This window comes from Molothrus aeneus, chromosome 2 (genome assembly GCF_037042795.1).
Source record: "Molothrus aeneus isolate 106 chromosome 2, BPBGC_Maene_1.0, whole genome shotgun sequence".
Taxonomy (NCBI): domain Eukaryota; kingdom Metazoa; phylum Chordata; class Aves; order Passeriformes; family Icteridae; genus Molothrus; species Molothrus aeneus.
In genome coordinates this window covers 106880245-106902292 of record NC_089647.1, presented here as the reverse complement: position 1 = coordinate 106902292, position 22048 = coordinate 106880245, and the positions used below count along the sequence as shown (strand labels likewise).

The 22048-nt window shown below is 34.0% G+C and overlaps 1 protein-coding gene across 1 annotated transcript in view; it reads left to right on the top strand.

Moving 5' to 3' along the window:
- DMD (dystrophin) overlaps positions 1–22048 on the top strand; it is a 1043102-nt gene that overhangs the window by 328790 nt on the left and 692264 nt on the right. The window contains exons 9-12 of the mRNA XM_066545460.1: positions 9124–9309; positions 9971–10152; positions 13512–13662; positions 18666–18785. Coding sequence (XP_066401557.1) covers positions 9124–9309; positions 9971–10152; positions 13512–13662; positions 18666–18785 — 639 coding nt within the window. The remainder of the gene's footprint in view (positions 1–9123; positions 9310–9970; positions 10153–13511; positions 13663–18665; positions 18786–22048) is intronic.

Sequence of the window (22048 nt, the reverse complement as noted above, 5' to 3'; positions counted from 1 at the left end):
AGGATCAAAAAAAAGAGATTCTACAGCATTTTGTCCATTCTGAAAGTTGTTGAGGTATGATAACAATAAATGAATACGTGTTTGTATAAGTTTTCCCACTTGAATTTCATGTGCCAAATGAATTACAAAGTACAATTCCATAGCACAGCATATGTTGTATGTTACTCCAGCCCATCAATGTCATTTTGTTCAGTAGAGATTCCTTTTTAAAAGTGTCCTCTAGTCTATTTGTAATTGACTACTCCCTTCCAGAATACATTCAGTTTCTGTCCAATATCTTTGGTCCTAAAAATTACCTTCAGTATTTCTCTGATCTCATTTACTTCTATTCACACTCTTAATCACAGTGCTCTTGTGTCTTCCCTACATCACCAAGGAACTGCTTTCTCTGTTATGTCATGCCATCTTTTGCTACTTGTTTTTTCATGGTTCTCCTGTCCCTTTTAAATTTAGTCTCAAAATCTCTCTCTTCTGCAATGAGCACTTAAATCAAGTTTTAACTCATTCATCTTCTAATTTTCTGCTTTTCCTTTCACTCTTTAGCCTTGTTCCTGTTTTGTTTTGGTTTTTTTCCCTTTCTGTGAATATACATGATGGCAACTGCAATGAATATGCTATTTAATACCTACAGCTTAGAGCCATGCACTATATTTTAGTGAATATGAGTACATTTAGATATGATATGAGGAAGGATAATATTTATTGGAAAAAATTAACCTGTAAGGCACCTATAATTCTTTCCTGCTACATCAGCAATATCAGGAAAAAAGTATTTGATAAAATATTTGGAGATTCTGTTTCAACATTCTGGTAATTATGTGAAGAGCAAAAATAGTTAATTTATTTCTAGAAGAATGTAGTATGGGTAAATAAATAAATCTCAACAAGCATGCAATTCCAGAATTGAGAAATTGCTTTTCACTAGATCTCAACTAGCAAAGCAAAGGGGAAAGGGGATGATGAAAACAAGTATTGAGAAAGAAAGAAAGAAAGAGTAAAGATAAGAATATGGTTTTGGAACACCACATTTATAATGTATTTTTTAAGCTGACAATTTCAGAATTACTAGTGTCTGTTAGGAATTTTGCACCAACAGAGCTACATATTAGTTGTACATTGTCTCTGTAATGGGAATTTAGAGGCTTGTAACTCACTGGTTCTTGCCCAGCTCTTTAGTAATTGGATCTGACTACATCTGAGTATTCTCACTTACTCATTCTCCACTGATTTGTGGCTCAGAAATTTCTTGACCTGGAGATGGCATCTTTTATTTAAAAGTCCTCAGTGAATTTTTATCCTGTTCTTCTATCCATTTACTGCTCCCTGTAAGGATTTAAGAAAGTTTTCCATATAGCTTTCAGTATTCCAGAGGGACTTCTTCATAGTTCCCATTCTTATCTTTTAGAAGCGTTTTAGTATTTTCTGTATTAATACCCAATTTATAAACCTGAAGCTCTGCATTCAGGAGAGGAGAAAAACCCCATTGGGATATGATTGGTTATAATTTTGACTTATTCACAGCTTTTGATTTATTATTCAGAGCATGTAGCTACAAGAAAGGTAGTTACACTACAAAATTATTTAAAAAAACCCCAAATATTAAATTACTTGATCATTTACTGTAACAGCCTTTTGGTTGGTTTTTAATTTTAAATTTAAAACATATTCATTGCAGTGGTTTCCATTGAAGAAGGAGAACCTCTTTAATAGAAACTAAAATACAAACGCTTTTGGAAGAGTTTAAATACAAAATGGATAAACTTCATAAGAGCCATGAATGGGATCTGCAACTTATTCAAGCAAATTTCACTACTGAGATTTTAGATGACATTGCAAAACCACCTATTTTAATAATTCCTTCCAACTCTAATAGCACAATTCAACACATGCTGTTGAATACTCTGAAATCTCCAGGACCTCAAGCTCAGCTTCTCAGAAACTGTGGAGTGTTCCTACTAATTGGCTCTTGCCTCAGAATCTTTATTTCTCAAAAGAATAAAATATCTTAGAGATGTATCTTGTTGAAGTTAATTGCTAAGGCTGTTGATGCTTTTGAAGGAATTTTGATATTGCACCATGTGAGAATATAAAAAGAGTTTTGAAGTTAAATATGTTTATTGAGAAGATGGGAACATCTTTTATGGTGTGGGATAACACAGATTTTGCTGACAGCATTAGCAGAAGAGAGAGAGAATAGAGAGAAAGAAAAGGAAGAAATAACAACTGAATGGGATGCTGAAAAGAGAAGGCTACTTTTTCTTCCAGAATGATAAAACCATGTTTATATTTTTTTCATAGTTTTTTTAACTATTAGGCTGTGGAATTCACTATAAAATATATGTGAAAATAGAAAAAAAAACAACAAAAACAATCAAAACAAACAAAAACACCTAGAATTTTTTTCCCACTTTTTGCTTTTGGCCTGCATTTCTGTAATTTTAATCTTGAAATCTCCATTTGTATTTAAGCAGGATACCTTTTGATATTTTTTTCTTGATTTGTCTGTTGCCAGAGAGCAATGGGATGCAATCTATATTCCTATCTCAATCTCCTGTACGACATGCTAAAAAATAATTCAGTACATTTTTGGACAATCCATTTGCATTTCTCTGGGCTAAGAAATAACTCACCTCTTGCCATTCAGGTTTTCTGTTTATATTTTTAATAGTTTTTCTCCACACAGAGGTTTTGGGAATGCAATTTCGAACATAGAACATTTCATAGAATGGTTTAGGTTAGAAGAGGTGTTAAAGATCTTTAAAGACCTTTAAATGTCTTTCTCAGAGCAGTCTCCTTCAAAGTGGATGTTATTTTAGTCATTACAACATTTATAATTTACATTTTAAAAATTGAAATTAAAAAAGCATGGCCATTGTCTATTCAATCTTGTGTATTTTTCATGCTGCTGAATTATTCTGTGACCACAATTCAAATTTTAAGGTGGTCTGATCATCACTAGTGGATAAAATTACCTTTTCCTTTTTTGTCTGTGTGTATGAGACAGCACAAAACACTCTGGGAATTTCTCAAATAAGCTGAATCTGCTGATCTGGAGTTACATTGTTGGAAGCACTACTGGGAAAATGCCCCAGGCTTCTTGACCTGTAGTGTTTCATCAGGACCCAGTTACCATTCAGTCTTGGAGAGTTCTGAGAAGAGTCATTAGTTAATACTGAAAACTTATCCTGGGGTGAAAATTTCACCTTTCATTATGTAGAGTGGAGTCTTATTTATGTATTATGTAGAAGCCAAATGATCTCACAGTCTACTGCGTGACATGACAGTACCTGAAATATACTTCCCTTTAAAATGTGCCCAGGTCTTTCATCAGGAAAGGGAAGGTTTGAAGAATGGTGGGTAGCTGAGCCCTTTCAACAGGAAGAAATCATAGTTTTGTTGTGTATTTATGGTGAAAGTAATTCCATTCAGTCACAGTCAGTGACTGAATGGTCAGAGCCATGGTTTATAATTGCTTGAATAGGAAGTGCCTTCCTTAGAGAGGCAAATACTGGTGCCTTGTCATCAGCAATGCTACAAACAGCAATACATTTTATGAGCAGCAAAAGTCAACAAAATTAAAACCCATAAATAAACAGAGACTGAAAATTTTCCCCGGAGACTTTATGAAAGCAGTATGTTTTGATACACTTTGAGTCAAGTAGCTACTAAGCAAAACATGATTTGATATTTTTCCAAGTACAGGTGTGTTAAAGAAAACTAAGGGGAAAATCTTTCTGCAAAGCACTGGCTTACTTGACCATGTGTGCAAAATGAAAAAAAAAAGTTTTTTACTTTTTAGAATGTTTGATCATTATGGGCAGCTGGCAGCCTTGATTCCTGTCTCTTAAGTCTTAAGAGCACCATCTTACCTGTCCTCACAGTTCCCAGTCTTAATCTCTTCCCCAAGCCAGTTGATTGCAGTTTTTTTCACTGTCTTTAAGTTGTCTTAAGCTAACTTCTACACTTGAGTCCCCAAGGTGCAACATTTTGCTTTAATGCCAATAAATTCTTTGTCTCTTTCAGTCTTTATTTGTACCAGCTGTACCCGTGTAGAGTAGTTGAAGAAATTAATTTTCTTTTATCGCTTTCCTGTCAATAGTTCCAACCTTTTCCTTCCTTTGTAATGAATGTACTTTCATCAATACTGCCTGGCTCTGCCTTTTCTCCTCAGCATATACATTGCCTAAGCTCCATTGATTTTTAATGACCTAATAATCTGCTGCATCTCAAAACTGCAGTTGCAAGGACAGGTCAATTCATCCAGGTGGAAACATATGCAGTAGAAATAGAATCACAGAGAAAATCAAGTAATAAAAATGTAACTTGTCTCAATTGAGCAAGCAAAACCTGCTATTTTTCAGATTTATCATAAGGCCAAACCTGTGTGTTTTTTTTGACAAATAGAAAAAAAAAAGCCAAAAAATTAAAACAGAACAACCCCCCCCCCCCCAAAATAAAACCAAACAAACCCCCCCCCCACTTTCTTACTCTATATTCGTTTACAATGATATTTTTATATTTTTTAAATACTTAATAAAATGGAAATGCTAGCCTCATTTAGAACAATGAAATTGTTAATGTTATAACAAGTGGTCTGAACCAGTTTATAAGTTTTATTTTATTACTAGAAATGACTCATCTGTTGAGAAAACACAATCTTGATTGTTGAAGAGACCATTTTATCATTTAACATTTTAACAGTTGTAATTTTGAAATACAAAGACACATAAAATATATTTTGTAAAGAGAAAGTTGGAGAAACCAAAAGAATGAGCAGTGGTTTCATTCTTGGATGATAGGAGGCGTAGTTTGAGAGGGAATAATCCTGCTCTAATTGAGGCTCTAATCCTGCAAAGGGGGTGTTCAAAATGAGAAAGATACTCTGAACTGAAATTGGCCTTTAATAAAAAATGTTACTTTAAAATTTTATGTCTTTGAGTTTAAAAGCTTTAAATGTCCAGAGCCACGTTCTTTATCTTTGATGATGGGACAGGCAGTTTCTGAAGGAAGGAAATACATAATATGAATAAGAGTGCTGGAATGAACCCTAAAGATTTCCTGTAAAACTACTTTCTAAAGCTGCCCAACTGATTTCTAGAACTCAGAATCAGTCTTTATGTATTAATAGAAACATTCTTTGAGAATTTGCTAACACACAACTAATCCTTCTCCTCCCTTTAGGAACATAATGCAGGTGAGGAACACTTTGTCCCCTCATTTTCTCACCTTGGAGGAGCTACAAGCTCATGGTTTAAATTCTGTGAAATAATTAATACATTTGCCAGGAATAGCTAATTTTTTACAAGCTTCTGAAGGTCAGAGGATTTTTACTCTCTCTTACTATACTTTAAATTAAATCTTCAGAGTCCCTGGAATCTTTCAGCCCCCACACGAAGGCAGAGGATGGTGAGATGTACAGAGATTAAACTCCCATTGTTTTATCTAGGTATAATTCATCTGTGTGCAAAAGAAAGTAAAGGAAAAAAAAAGTGTCTAGAGGACAACATATGAGTCCAGAGCAATTTTTTATTTTTACATCATACATAAGAATAACCAGGATTGCTGCGTGCAAAAGTGTCTGATCATTTTTCAAAACAGTCTGGGAGAGGACTGCCTGACTGATTCCCAGCTACATGTGCTGCAGTGTTCATTATACATTTAATTTCCTCATGTCCTTTTCACTGGTGCTGGTCAGCACTCTCCCAAGTACAGCAAACTTGGGAGTTCGCTGGCTCCGGGAGGGCTCACCTGCCGAGGGAGGCTGCTGTCCACGGTCCTGGAGAGCTCAACGGGTCTCAATTCAGGACTGCTGCTTCCAGGGTCACAAGACGACTGCCTTTAGTCGTAGGAACTTTCCATCTTGGCCACAATTTGGGTCAGTAAATTTCTTTAAAGGCTGGATAACAAAACTGTTTTTCTGCTCAGGTTATTTCATTGGTTTAGGCAAGAAAAATGAGTTTCCAAGACTGTTCATTAAGAAACAGTTAGGTTGTTAACCAACTTAAGTTCATGGGAGCAGACAATATTTGTGATGAGCTCAAGGCCAAGGCTCACATGCATTTCTGAGATGAGTGAGCAGTCCAAGGAAGAGGGAGGGATGCACCACCATAATGAGATTTTGTTGAAGTTTTTATTCAGTAAATTGCTCTGTTTTGCTCTAACTGCAGACAATCAAGTTTGTGTTGCATACTCATTATATACTTTATTAAGAATAGGTTTTGATTTAAGAATGAAACTGTATTCATATTTAGGCAGCTTTTTTCCCTAAGAATAGCCTTCCTAGCATTATATGGCTATAACAATTTGACTTCAGCCTGTCCTCATTGTTTTTTATTCTCTTAAAAAATATGCTTAGAAACAGCCATCACAACTTAGATATCCATATTAATGACTGTCCTATCCATGTAGTATATGAAACATCTTAAAATTATATTATTTCTTACTTTCTTAGGAATTTCGAAGAGATTTCATATAAATTCATAAACAAGAACACTTATAGGCTGTGCTGTTTGGTTGCCTACCAATATGATTTATAAGTATCAGAGGTTTCCATTCTTGTTTGTCTTATGTGGATTATTTCATTTTGGGAATATTTTTAGTGCTGTAGGATCTGCACACTAAAATTTGGGGTTTATTAAGGGATGAATAATTGGTATAGTAATTTTTGAAACACTACCTTGGTTTTGCTTTTTAATACAAAGAGTGTGCCATAAACATTGCCCCCTTCTGAGTGTTTCATATTTCGTTTGCAGCTAATTCCACTGATTTGATACCTGTTTTTCATTCAATATGCAAGATAAGCAAGGATGGCCAGTTATCTTTTGGAGAGAAAACAACACTGACAGAAGTAGTAGATAAGAGATATAGCAATGTTTATATGTATTTTTTGACAAGTTGCCTCAGAAAGCCACAGTTGCCTCCAAGGAGTGTTTTTTATACTTGAAGATATTTTAGTGTACAATTTTAGAATTCTACACTTACGTATTTTTCTCCTAGTCTTTTTCTGTTTCTCTTCTGTTAGAAAATAGCCTTTCTTTCCTCTTTTTTTCTCTTTTTTTTTTTTTTTTGATTGAGAACACAATTTGAAATACCTGTCTAGAAACTCTTTTTTTTTCTATTTTTGTTAGAATCTTTCTGGTTTTTATACTTCTTTGAGAGATGTTACAACAGATCTGAAATTAGCCTAGGCACCATTTTTTTTCATAGGTCATGATTCCAAGATTTTTGAGTGCTCTTCTGTATAATATTTATGTTAGCATGAGAGAAAGCAGAGAAAGTGCTGATCATTAGGAAAAATACTTGGTAGCTGTTCCTCAGACAATGTGCTGTTGGGGGTCCTTAGTTAAACAGTTGTCATACATGAAACAATTTGGTGTCTAATCTAGAGAAAGAAGACTTTTCAAAAAAATTCAGACAACATAGATTATCACAGATCTCTACAAACATGAGATCCCTAACCTCAGTCAACTCATAAAGCATTTTTTTTTACACTGTAATAGATATGAATATATACCATGAAGTATTGCTATGGAAAGAAAAAAAACTATTACCTATGAAAAGCACTGATCAAGTTATCCCTTTCCACAGGGGAGAAAATATATCTTGCTGCAGAAATGTGATGTAGTTGGGTGCAATTTCTTATTGTATTGTATAATATTTGAAATCTAGAATTACACAGGTCAAAAATTAATTTGTGCTGAAGGGATAAATGCCAATCATTTTCCGTGCTTCTTTATTTATATTTCTGTAATATACTATTTCCTTTTAACCAAAAAAAAAAAAAAAAACAAACAAGCACAACCTACACTATAAAGTTCATCAGATTTCCAAGCCTGCTTTTCCTGATGAGGATTCATTTACTGACTGTTGTGTTTCTCACACAAGTGGCGATAGTCATGACTATTACCTAGCCTAACACATATTTAGAGATCTGCATAAATTTCATGTGATTATTCGATCTATGAATTTCTGAATGAAGCTGTTGTTGTAAAGACTGGAAATTTCATTTTTAATTATTACCTTCCAAGCATTGCACTCCCTGAAAGTCAGCTCACTTGGTTTGGATCTAATCCCATATGGGCCATTCACGTAAGAATTGGGCTCAATGATCCTCTGGGTCCCTTCCAACTCAGAGCCTTCTGTGTTCCTGCTTGTGGTTCTAATGATAAACTTTAACTTTCAGTTCTAAACTGCAATGAAAGGCTTTATTAGCTGCTTTGAGCATTTTATTGGCACAAATTTGTCTGTAGGAACAATTCTTGCCAAGTATAAAAACATTAAGTGCCTTGGTATATTTTTTTTTTATGGAAGCATAAGCTTATATATATGTATAGATTGTTTTTAAATTAAATTCCTGACAATCTAGCTAAACTTGTTCAGAACTTTTTGAAAAACATATGGGGTGGTATCTTCTGTAGCAAATGCATTTTTTTCTTTTCTTCTGTCCTTGTTTTCTACTGTTATACTAATCAATGAGTACTTGTTGATTTCTCTTGACTTTATGCAGTAGACCAGAAATTTCTGTTCTCATAAGAGACTTGGCTTCTAAAAAATAATTATAAGATTGGCCTTTGCAGAAAAGAGAAATCAACAGTAATACACTTCTGCTTGATTTTAAAAAGTTATGATTTTGCATGAGTTTTTGAGCTTTTCCAGCTTCCTAGAATGGTTTTCACAAAATATGTGTCTGTGGATTGCTCAAGCCTAGCATTGCATGTAGTGTAAAGGTTTGTTGGTTCAGGTTTTTAAATGTCATGTTTTTCATAGATTCTCTGCAAAGTCAGAAAGTAACTTACTACTTTTTTGCATAGATCATTTTATGAGCTTCTGTGGTAAAAACCTCTCTAAATATGTGGTAAATATTATTTTCATTATTCACGATTCTACTAGGGATTTTGAATAACAGTGTAAAATATCTAATTAAACATAAGATTTTTTTTTATTATTTCCCTAAATCTTAACTGATCCTTGTCAGTTAAATGATTTTGGATTGCAGAGTATGTCCATGTATTAGCCATCTGATTTTTTTTTTTTTAAGAACACATTGTTGTTCCATTTATTCCTTTGTAGAACTGTCTAAGCAAGTGCCATTTTCATCGCCCTTATACTTTTGGTTTTGATCAGTTTTTAGCAAGTGTTGAAGAAAAGAAATTTAGCACCGTGCGGATGGGGGCTGGAGATCTTGAAAACTACCAAACTGCTTTAGAAGAAGTGCTCACGTGGCTTCTCTCTGCTGAAGATGCATTACAAGCACAAGGAGATATATCCAATGACGTAGAAGTTGTTAAAGAACAGTTTCACACCCATGAGGTATATGTTTATATTAATATTTTGAAATGTATTTATTCTATTGACTTTGATTTTTTTTTTGGAGGGGATTTGTTTTGTTTTTATTAATTTTGATTCGGAGAATGTAAACTGGAGACTCTGCCCTAGAGTCATAGAATTGTTTAGGTTGGAAAAGACCCTTAAGATTCTAAAGTCCAACCATTAACCTAACACTGCCAATTCCACCACTAAATGCTCCTAAATGCTGCATCTATGCATCCAAGGATGGTGACTCAACCTCTTCCCTGGAAGCCCATTCCAATGTTTGCGAACATTCAGTGGAGATGGTTTTTTTCCCTAAAATCCAATCTAAACATCCTCTGTTACAATTTGAGGCCATTTTCTCTCATCCCATCATTTGTTACTATACCCACCTCTTTGCAACCTTCTTCCAGGTAGTTGCAGAGATCAGTAAGGTCACCCTGCAGGCTCCTCTTCTTCAGACTAAGCAACTTTCTCTCCTTTGAAGAAAATGAAAGTGTTTATTTCCAGTTTATGTTACAGTTTTGGTGAGGGGTTGAAAAGATTAAAACCAAGGTTGAAAATCATGTTGGCAAAACGGTGCAATTGTGCTCTTTCATTTCAAAGAATGCAAATGAAAACTGGATTTTTTTAAAATTTTTTTATTTTTCTTAATTGTCAGGGATTTATGATGGAGTTAACAGCTCACCAAGGACGTGTTGGTAATGTTTTGCAAGTTGGAAGTCAACTTCTATCAACTGGAAAACTTTCTGATGAAGAAGAGAATGAAATCCAAGAACAAATGAATCTACTTAATTCTCGTTGGGAAAGTCTCAGGGTAGCAAGTATGGAAAAACAAAGCAAGTAAGTAATATATCAGGTGTTATTACACCATATAATAATTAATTCATTCATTTTGACTGAAACAGTCCTGAATAACAGTTGGGATTTTCCTTCACTGTAAACAAAACTCCGTCTTGTATCTGTTTTAACCTGAAATTTGACATGCAGTGATTTTGAGCCTTGCATGTTGTTTGGCGCCTGGAAGCCACATAAAGCAGCAGCTCCCAACAACTTGGACACAGATAACACTTTAACCAAAATTTGCATCACCTACTTCACTTTTATTGGAGTGAAAATTACACTATTTTAAAAAGTGCAAGGCCTATAGTCTAAAGTTGAATTGCAAGTAGAAGTAGAGAAATAATCTATTAAATATTCACAATAATATTTGGAAATTTTTATTATTACTGTATCTGATATTATAATTTTGATTTACATAGTGTCATCTGGGACAAGAAATTCCATAAATGTAAAAGCTTGTGATTGTGCCACAGGGGAGTAATTTGGTTTATGTGATTCAGAGATAAAGTATATATTTTCTTACTTTCTTCATAAATATATATTGAACATATTCAGTTATTCATCTTGCTCCTCTTTATGCTTTTTCCAGTTCTACCTTGCCTTTTGGAGTTGAGCGGTTTGCCTATTGTATTAAAAAGTGAACTGTGATTTTTAACAATTGCATGCCATAACTCTCTTTCTTCCAATATATTCTTAGCAATTCCAAACATTTGTTTTCTTTACAGCTTGCTACTGAGTACTGAGAATGTTTCCTTTATTCTGTCTTCCTTTGACTATAAAATTGTTTCTGGGTTTCAGATGTTTCAACCTAACTTATTCCAGTTCTAGTATATTTTTGGAGACAAAAAAAAAAATCTGTGATTCTTTACTGTAGGGAGATTTTATTTGCCATACTTATTTTCATTTAAATCAAGACATGCAAGTTGCTATGTCTCTGAGTGGTACTTTTTCTACTTGAAATGTCCTTTAACACCAGTTGTTGTCCATCTCCCAGCTGCAGCTGTAGTTTATTGCTTGGGGAATTGAGTGGCCTAGTGTCTTCTAAAGCAGATCATATTTGGGTAATATGAGTTCAGTAGAAGACTTAAGTAGAAGAAGAATAATAAGAGCTTCACAGAGAGTGTTGCACTACTATTTAATTTTCTATACAAAAAAAGAAATCTGTGATAAATTCAGTGAGATTTGGGATAGGGCAAGAGAAAATTTCTTAGAAGTGATATCCTTAGATGTAGTTAATTCTGGCCTTTTGGTCAAACCACTGTGTTTCAAGAAACTGGCTGGATGAGTATAAAAAGTTTTCTTATCACAATATAATATATTTTTGGGTTATTATACATAATTTAAACTCTCAGGGTCCATCTTCTACTTCAGTTTAAAGCACAATCTTCTGAGCAGATTGCTGTAATCTTGTCCCTAAGGCAACAGTGGCACATTTAGCCAAACAGGGATGGTTTTTGTGAAGATGAGAACAGCAAGACTGTCTGACCTCTGTAATGGTAATAGGAATTGTGAAAAAAGGTACCACACTTTACAGCACAAGGAAAACAAAAGCAAGTAATAAACAAGGACAGGAGGAAGATATACTGATAAATATGCTATAAAAAATGAAAGGGTCCTATAAAAAGTGATTTAGGAGGTCAGAATTTCAAAAGGAAGTTTGGAACATAAAAATGCCTTTGTATAAAAGCAGCCCAGATTGGATTTCTCATGTATTCACTATGTATTGAAAGTATTTGACTCTTTGAATAAGCAGCGCAGTAGCATGCTGAAGGAAAACTGGTTTTTTTGGGGTTTTTTTATTTCTTCCTCTTGGCCTTTCCCAAACAGTAATCTCTATAGTAAAGCATCTCAGTGATAAATATGTCACTGTAGAGAAAAACAATGCAATTTACGACTTTATGGGGAGTTCAACAACTTTTAAAACACATTCAATTCAATTTTTTTTTTTAAATTTGAAACTTATTTCAGCCATACTATAAACAAAGGTTTTGATAATCTCCTGATGTATATAAATAGATATTAAACCCTCATATCAGATGTTTATAAAAGTATTTTGAAAGCATGGAAATACCCAGTGAATGGTAAGAAAGAAGAAGCATTCTTTTACTTTAGGAATGAACTGTGATTATGTTTTGTAATTATTTAATTTTTAAGTTAATTCTCTTTATTTCAGAATAATGTCAATATTATGTATAATATTTGTTTCATCATATTTTCATTTTCTTAAATTCAGTTTACTGTAATAGGTTTTCTGTAGTTTATTTAATTTAATGCTAAGAGGAATATCTCCAGGATGAAGCAGTGTACTTTATAATAGCTTACTTTAGAACATCAAGACAATAAAATACACAGTTGAAAGTGAAGGACTCAGATCTGAGATCCCTAATCCCTTGTAAACCATTGGCTTTATTGAAACAGGGTGTATCATCCTTCTGTACTCTATCTGTAATTAATAGAGAGATTAGGATGGAAACAATACTATATGAGTCCTCTGGTGGTTTTGATCAATCTTTTAAATATTATTTCCAGGTTAAAAAAAAAAAGGAAAATAGAAAAAAAAAATATAAAAACCAAACCTGAAATCCTGAAGTGCTGATGGTGAAGATTTTGTTTAGGAGAGTTTTGAGAATTTCTAAAGAGGCAAGTCTAAGTGGAAATCTGTCATGAGTTTTTGGCCAGATCATTTTGGACCTATCTATACAATTTGATTAGGCAAAACATAAGTATTTTCTGGTTAAATTTCAGAGTATTTTCCATTGAATAACTGAAAATATAATATTTTTTCTATTTAATATCCTAAATTAGAGAAAGACTGGTAAGATCAGCTGTTTGAGCAGTTTTCAAAGTACTTGTAGTGAATAAAACAAGCTTCAAAAAAACAGTGTAGAAATTTTGAACTCCAATTCTAATAGAAATGCAACTGTAATACAAAGCTTTAACAGATAGAATATTATATGATGTAGTCAGTTCCTAAAGAAAAAGCTTCAGAACAATTTGTCTAAATCAAAACTATTTCAAAAAAGTTTCAGTTCCCTTCTCCACAGAACCATAGAATGTGATGGGTTCGAAAGGGCCCATCGGGGTCATTGGGTCCAACTCCTGGCCCTGCGCAGACACCCCAACAGTCACCCCCAGTGCCTGAGAGAATTCCCCCAACACTTCTGGAGCTCTGTCAGGCTGGGGCTGTAACCACTGCCCCGGGGAGCCTGTTCCCCTTCCAAAGCATGTATTCAAAAGCATATATTTCTCTTCTGCCTTCACATGTAACCTTGTGAAAATCTGTTAGCACATGGGTCAGATGTTTCTGCTTCTGGTTTTCTTCACTTATAAATTCTAATTATTTTTTCTTTGTTTTACAGTTTGCATAAAATCCTAATGGATCTGCAGAATCAGCAGCTAGCCCAGCTAGCTGATTGGCTGACAAAAACAGAGGAAAGGACAAAGAAAACAGATTTGGAACCCTTAGGTCCAGATCTAGAGGACCTAAAGCGCCAAATAGAAGAGCATAAGGTATGCTGTGATGGGCTTCCAAAGGCATAAAAACCAAATTGGGTGTTTGACATTTTAAAATCTCTACTCCTGCCATTAGAGCATAGCAAAGTAATATGAAATCTTGGTTTAATATTTATTGTTCTAAGCATTTAACAAGCTTTTGTAGACTTACTTTATCACAACTGTGAGTTTTATTCTGATATAAAGAAAATATTGCTTTCTTTTTATGTATAAGCAATATACTAGAATATGCAAGGCAACTGTAACATCTTTTCATTACATTAGAATGAAAATAGATCAGTTTTTTTAATGCTTGTGTATTCTTCTTTTTGCATCTTGTTTTTTTCTCTTACATGTTGTAGCATCAATGATGCTCTTGTCAGACCACATAATATTGTTAGGACTCCAGAGTTCCTGAATATATATTTGCACTGAATATATATTAAACACTGTAAAATGCACTACTTTCTAGCAGTAGAAAATAATTTTTGGTAATGTACAAAACAATTAAAAAAAAAAGCCCCCAACCAAACTCAGGAATAGATGGAATTTAATAAGATGGAATTTGGCCAATTAATCCCCACATTACATAAGGGTAATTTTTAATTGGAAGAATTAAGAACTAAAAAGAGACAGAGAGGATAGTTTGTGTAGTAGTTTGAATAAATTTATTGGATTAGAATGCCTTGCTTCATATTAATTTAGATTTTAAAATAAATTTATATATGTGTCTACAGCACAACATGATGATAAGGAAACAGAAAAATGTAGAAAACAGAGGTGATTTGTGAGGTGGTGGAGATTTAATATGATGACCTTTGAATTTCTCTACATCAATGGCTCAAAGCTGTTCCTTGCCATGGTATCTTGAGAGATTTTAACACCTGATGCTTCTTGGCCTGTGTCAGTGCTAATCCAGGTTTTAGAGGGCAGATCATCCTGAAAAACAATTCAAACTGAAATCAGCTTTTACAGTTCTTTTAAAAATAGGTCAAAAGCTGCAAAAGACATCATGATGAACTTGTGTGTTAAAGATGATTTCTTTGCATTCTGATTAAGGAGTGCTACTGAAGAAGAATACAAATTCTGCAGCTCCTGCTGCTGTTGGTGCTGTCTGTGCTTGCCCTGTGAGGAGATAATGCATTTCAGTATGTGGGTTTGCTAGCTAAGGACATTTTCCGACATTACATTTTCTTTTTAAGAGAGACAGAATGTAATTATGAAATGGTAATTGGAGAAAGGAACATGAAAGATTTTGAATACATCAGTACTAAGACTTGAAAATCTTTACTCCTATTCTATGCATTTTATGCTTGAATACTAATATAAAATGCAATACCTTTATTTATGCAGTCTCTTTATGCTTCTTCCTTCTGATACTGAGAAAAATAGGTAATTAGCTGGTATTTGAATATTCTAAGTGAAGACATGCAGAAGCCTCTTTTCCACATGTTTGTTCTTCACTGTGGTGTGTTGAGTTAGTGAATGTTATTTATTTATGTGTATTACTTTTCAAATCTCTTTCCTGTGAAAAAGGGAATTTAGCTAAAACGCTGGAAATAAAATAGCTTGGATTTAATTTTAATTACATTTGTATTCACCTATCCCTTGTGTTATTCAGAAGTCAAAGAACAAGGTTTTCCATTCTTTCAGTTATTGAGAGAAACTGTCATATAATTTTATTGTATTTTGCATACAGTAAAGCTACCTCCTATAGCAAGGGTTAAAACAATGGACTTTTAATAGGACATTTATTGCTTCATCATTAAACAAGCAAATAAAAAAAAACCCAAACCATTCATATTTTCTCTTAGTCTCACATGAGTCTGGTTTTATCAGAAAACAAGGTTTTGTAAATTCATAAGAGGAACCAAAAGTTTGAAGATATAAAAAGCAATCATCATTTCAAATGGAACAGACCAGCCAACATATTAGGTTTGGGTTGTTGTCATCATGCCTCTGTCTCCTCTTTACCCTTACAGTTTTGCCTTCCTCTCTTTGCTTGTTCATTAGTAGGTACTTTTCACTCATTTATTTCATGTTATGTATCCCCCTTTGAGTTATGATTTCCATACATCAGATTTCTTTATTCCATGTATTTTAAAATGATGTTGCAAAATATTGGTCTCTAGTTCTTGTGACTGACACTTCAGTTTCTCTGCTGGGACATATTAAAAAAATCAAAAGGAAACCAAAAAAAAGCCCCACTAATATGTATTGGGTATGGCAGCCAACAATCAGACCATAGAAAGAACATAACATTCTTCCCTGCATGCTGCTTAGGTCCAAAATATATGAGGTTGGTATCTTGATAATACTGAAAATTTTCTGCATGGACTGAAGTGGTGAAGAAGAAAATTTTATGTCATTAGGAATGTACAGAGTTCTGGTAAGAAATCTGGCATAGTCAATATATTTTGGAAGATCAGTTAAACATTTCAGTAATTTTTTTTTTTTGCAGTAGCATTTTAAGTATATTTCTCCTTTTCTCCATTCCTTATAATTTAGTAAAGGAAGCAAGCTACTTTTCAGCAAAAATCTAAGGACTATTGAGCTGTCCAAGCAGAATATGGTATTGGAAATGTTAGAATCAATTTTAGAATTGTGCTTTTAATTGCACTGGTTTTATTATTCCAGTTATTATTTATTATTATTGTATATATAAGTATATATATAAGTATTATTTATTATTAATATACTGTATAGTTGGTAGATTTTTTATATTTTTATTAAGTTTCTAAAAACATCTAAGCCTTTTTTAGTGCCAGGATTTTTAGTACTTCTAATTAATTTCAAAAGTAAAAGGAGACACTTCTTCAGTGTCCAAATATAAGAATGGATTTGTCTTTGGGTACTTGGATGACTTTGGTGAGCATTTTTATTCTTTTTGAGCTAGATTACATTTGAGTTGTGTAAATTGTTATGTGATCAGTAGGAGTTAAAGGAATTGTGGAGTTTTATGAGTTTCTCTTGTTGCTATTTTTATTCATCAACATCTATGTCTGTCTTACATTTGAAGTCCCTGAAAATTTGGTATTTCTCTAATAAGCTCAGGGCAACTTGTTAGAAATTACCATTTAAATTATTTGAACAGAGTATGCCTCTGCCTTGAAACTGTCCATCATAAATTCCTGTTCCAACAAGATCCTGTAAACAAACAATTCTCACCAATGAATTTCATGGTAAAAATAGACACTTGGGTTATAAGGAACAGCCTTTTACTTCAGAGTAAATTGAATCTGCCTGAGGATTAGATAATGAGTCAACTTTCTGGTTCATCTGTTCCTTGACTTCTCAAGTCTTTCACAATGTGTGTGAAACTCCCACCTCCAAAGTGCCATCCACTCCTGCTAACTCTGGTTTTGTTCTGGGATACCATCTGTCAGATTCCAGCTAATAAGGAAATTAAAGTCACCTTGTCCATGGCTGTAGACTTAGGGAGCAATGAATTTGTTTTGTATGGCTTAAAGAGGGGGTTAAATGTGGGGGAAGTGAGCTGTATCATACTAATCCCTGACTGCTCTGCCTCCTCTTCCCTCTCGAGAGCTGCATCATAAAATGTTGAGAAGTCTAAATTCCAGGGATGACTCTAACAATTTATTATACTTCACAGTCCTTGAGAATTGTTTTATAGTCTAGCTCTCTGTAGCAAATGGTACTCACAGGCATGAAAGTCAGAAAAAGGAGGATTCTTATATTGTCTCAATATGCCCATGAAAGAAATTAATTCTGAAATGGGTGGTAAGATATTTATACCGTAAAAACAAAGTAGTCTGTGAGTTCCTATTGCTTATAACCACATTATGTTTTGGGTTTTAATTTTTTTTAAATTTTTAAATAAATGTACGATGTCTTATGAAAAAGAGTTTTAGAATGCATGAACTTATGTTCTGCAAGGACTTCATACATGAGTGAGTTATTCCACTTGAAAGAGCAGTAGAAAACCACAACATTGTGAAATTCAGCATAGTAGGTAACAAAGTCAAGGTTTCTCTTGTGACAAGGCCATGTTATTTTTCAGGCTGTAACCATCCCACTATATATGCATTAGTCCCTAGAACACACTCAGCTGAAGTACTGAGAGCATAATCCAGAACTTTGGTTTCCCCAATTCTTTTGTTGGTTTGAGGTTTGAAGGAAGTTAGAGACAGCAAAAAAGACAGGCAAGATGGAGTCCTGGATACCTTGGGGTTTTCTTTTTTGAAGGGAGTGATATGAGGTCTTCTCTGTGGTTTTAATTTTCATTACCAACTTCAGTTCCTTCCATTTTTATTGTGTGTCCTCTTGCTGCGCCTGAGCAAAGGAAGGAGAAAATAGGCCTGGCAGCTCAGTTCCCTGGTGCCAGAGCTGGGCTGGTTTTGATTTTGTTAAGTATAGGAAAGGAGGGGCTCCATCTTTTATGGCAAGTGAGGGGAAAAATAAATTAAAAAAAAAGGGGGTAAGCAATTTTTTCATCAGGTGATCAGAAATCATGAAATCCTGTATTTCTTGTTTAGTTTCCTGATTTCTGCAGTGAGTGTAAGTAGGGTGCTGCATGAGTTTCCTAAGGGTGGGTCACCTCCTGAGCAGTTTTCTCCTACATGAGTAATGTTTTAGGGTGCCAAACTGAAGTTAGCATGTGCTTGTTTAATGAAATTTATGTGATTTTTATATTATTACAATATTGAAAAAATATATTTTCATGCATTATTATAAAATACAAAAATTTAATTCAGTGGTTATTTAAAATCTGCTGGTTATTAGTATGTATACATATTAAGTGACTATCTGTAAATCAGCTACATAAACTCAACAAATTATTTCTCAAGCAAAATTTTCAGTCTGGAATATTGTATATAAGTTAGAACTTTTGAGTAACTTTAAGCTCTGGAGTTCTCATAGTCATTTATGCAAGTTAACCAGTCAATGGTACACTTTTTTGGTAGGTTTTTTGTTTGTTTGTTTAGGGGTTTTTTTGTTGTGATTTTTTTTTTTTTTTTTACTTTGGAATACGTTTTCTAACACATATCCTTTCATTATAGGCATTTCAAGAAGATCTGGAGCAGGAACAAGTAAAAGTGAATTCCCTAACTCATATGGTAGTGGTGGTAGATGAAAACAGTGGTGACAGAGCTACTGCTGCATTGGAAGAGCAGCTTCAGGTAATGACTGTATGGCAATGCTGGTCCCAGAAAATTGAAATAGAAAATTTTAAAAAGCAAACCCAGATAGTAAATGTGTTCATGATCTACAGGATCATAATTTGTAGACAAATAATGGTTATGAATAAATAATAAGATTATTCTGTATTTTTCCAAAGCAGATTTGAGGGGGAAGTCATAATTTATTTCCCATTATTTTCTCATGGCCATGTTTCTTAGGAAAAGAAGAGAAGTATAACTTAATTGTATTTTCTAAATACAATCACTTGAGTATCTTTAAAAGACACCTTGGAGATACATTTGTGGTAGGGCTTGCAGCCAAGATATTCTAAAAATTTTTCAAATATTAAATTGATCATAGAAACAATTCACTATTTCAATTGTGTCTTAAAAATGTTGCTATTTTTATTATTTATAATAAATAAATAGCATTATTTATTTATTATAGCATATTTATAATAAATAATATAGCATTATTTATAATGCTATATTATTTATATTCCAGTGCTCTTACTGTAACTTCTGAATGAAATTGGATAAATGAAAGTTGATAATTAATGTTGAGCTACATTGAAGGAGAGTTCTCTTGTGTTGGTGGTCAGCTCTCCAGGGACACAGCTCAAGAGGAATTGCAATATTGCAACCAAGATTCTTTCTAGTTTTCTCTTTCAGAAACGAGAAACTGTTTTTCTTTAATTTTGCTTTATTACCTAAGGAAATAAGAGTTTGTGGGTTCTAAATCATTAACACCCAAGGTTTTTCTAGAGAAGCTATCTACATTCCAGCAGGTATGGCTGTAGCACAGATACCTGTGTGCTGTCTTGAATGTAGCTAATTTGGGTACCAATACCAGTAAATCAGTAACTAGAATTTAGAGTAGGGTTTACTAAGATGATGAGCCCTGCCACTTCCAATGTAATTCTGAGTTTTCTCTACTGCAGCTACTTAGTCAACCCAGCCAAGATAACAACACAGCCTCTACTGATCCATAATTATTCATTCCTTTTGACTTCCTCTTAAGTGTCAGAACTGTGGTGCACCTGCCCAAAATAATCTTAACCTTCCAGAATATCTTGCCAGCCAGCTCCTTGGAACTGTTCAGTGGAATAAAGCAGATCCCTAGCAAGAACATGGCTCCTGAAGCAAAACTAAACTTGCAAAAATGTCTTGAATGGAAGAAGAGAAAAAATAACTAACAGTTTTTGATATTTATGGCACTTCATGAGTAAGAAAATGTATAAATGAGAGTTTTTAATAGTGTGAAAAACAAATGAATGGTTGGTGGATTGTTAGAAAATCTCATTTCACATCTTCAGAAAGAAGAATTAAGAACCATCAGGTGACACAGCTTCATCCTATGTTATTACAATTGTTGGAAAGGTACCATTAGTATCCTGTGCAACACCTGTGGCTGACCCATATTGGAATAAAGCATGAAATAGAACTCAGGAAATACTGCAATACCTTAAAGAAACATCATTAACAATTAATGTAAATTAAATACAGTGGAAATACACAATTAGTAATTGTGCAAGTGCAGAAAACACCAATTATTGTCTTGGAAAAAGTACATTCCTTGAAAGATGCTAGAAAGACAATTCCTGAGTCCCCTCACCCTGCAGCACAGGCTCTCTGAGCAGAACATGGGGTGCTGTGGAACAGAACATTTGCTCTTTTATTGTGTCCTTTATTCATAATTTCTTACAGAAGAATCTGGGAGAAAACATAATTCAATTGCTCTGTAAGTCAAAGAATATGTAGAAATATTACAGATGTAATAAAACCCAAGTACAGATATAAAGCCACAGGGTTTAGAGTGATAGGGAGGTGTGGAAACTTTTACACTTGAATGCCCAGAAGGGAGCTACCACAGTCCACCTGCTCTCCTAGTGAAATGTTACACCTCTTTTTTGTGTACAGGAACTGTTTGGAAATTTTTTTTTCCCTATCACTTGCGGTCTGAATATAAGCACAGGAGATAAAATGTGTTGACAGGCACAACCGTTAGAGCATTTCACAAAGAGCACAATGGAGAAAAGTTCCAAGCTTGATTATGTATCTGTCAGTCTGACTTCTAAAAGTAGAACAAAACAAGAGCATGAACTATCAGACAAAAGAGCTTAATAAGACTGACTCACTGAGGTGCTGGTGAGGATCACATTAGGAATAAAATGAGCATTTATTTCCATGTAATAATCAAAGATGCATTTTCCAAGCAGGTGCAATTCAGTTTTGCATTTCTTTTTGACATAGTGATTCCTAAAATATTTTCATACATATAAATATATCTATATCTAATGTTGTTTTTTTTTCAAATGTTTGTATAAGACAATTTTTTAAAGACTAAAATGAACTTTTTGAGATGTCTCAGGAAGTTTGACAAGAATCTATGCTGATTTTAAATGAATAGTAAAGTTCATTTCTTTCAGCAGTTCTTACATTTCAACATTAAAGTTCTTAAGTTTCATTGCCTGTGCAAAAACATATCTATTTAAGAGGCGTTTAATGGCATAGAAGCCAAAAGTGTCCCCTGAATCAAATTATTAATTGAAAATTTACCCTTGCTTGGAAAACTAAAACCAAACACAATTTCAGGGCTTTTCTTAGAAAGAGCTGTCCCTCTAAGATACTTTGAGAGGCTACAGCTAGACTGGGTGAGTGTGAATATTAAAACCACTTTTACATTACTTTGCTTACTTCACATATCAATGTGGGACATACTGAGAGGCTCTGTTCATGCTGCTACTGAGAACCCACTATTTAGACTTAAAACTCCAAGACCCCAATTAAACTCAATCCTTAGATTTACCAAGGCAGCTGTGGAATAAGGCTCAAATCTATATTTAGTGCTGCAAAAGTCAAACCACTTTAGTAGCCAAGCTGTTTCTGTACTCTGACTCGTTTCTACAGGAAAAATGGGGGAAATTATCTTCAGCTCAGAGAAATGGCTGGATAACATACAGAAACCATGAATGCAGGGAGATTTTTTTTTTTCCCATAATTATACCCAGCAGATAACAGGTCTCTTAAGGACTCTTGTGGGCTAGCTCAAATTAGAGGCTTCCCCAGGCTTCAAGGGCCAGGGTCTGTGCTAGAAAGAAATCTGTATAAAGTGTATCAAATACTACTTGATGCTTTATTCCCCTACTGGGGGAAAGGAGCTGAGAGTGTATTTTCCATGATTATATGTTCATATTAGTCAGGGTACTGTCTGTTGATTGAAGATGAAATATGGGCTGTTCTTGTAAAAATGCATCAAAATA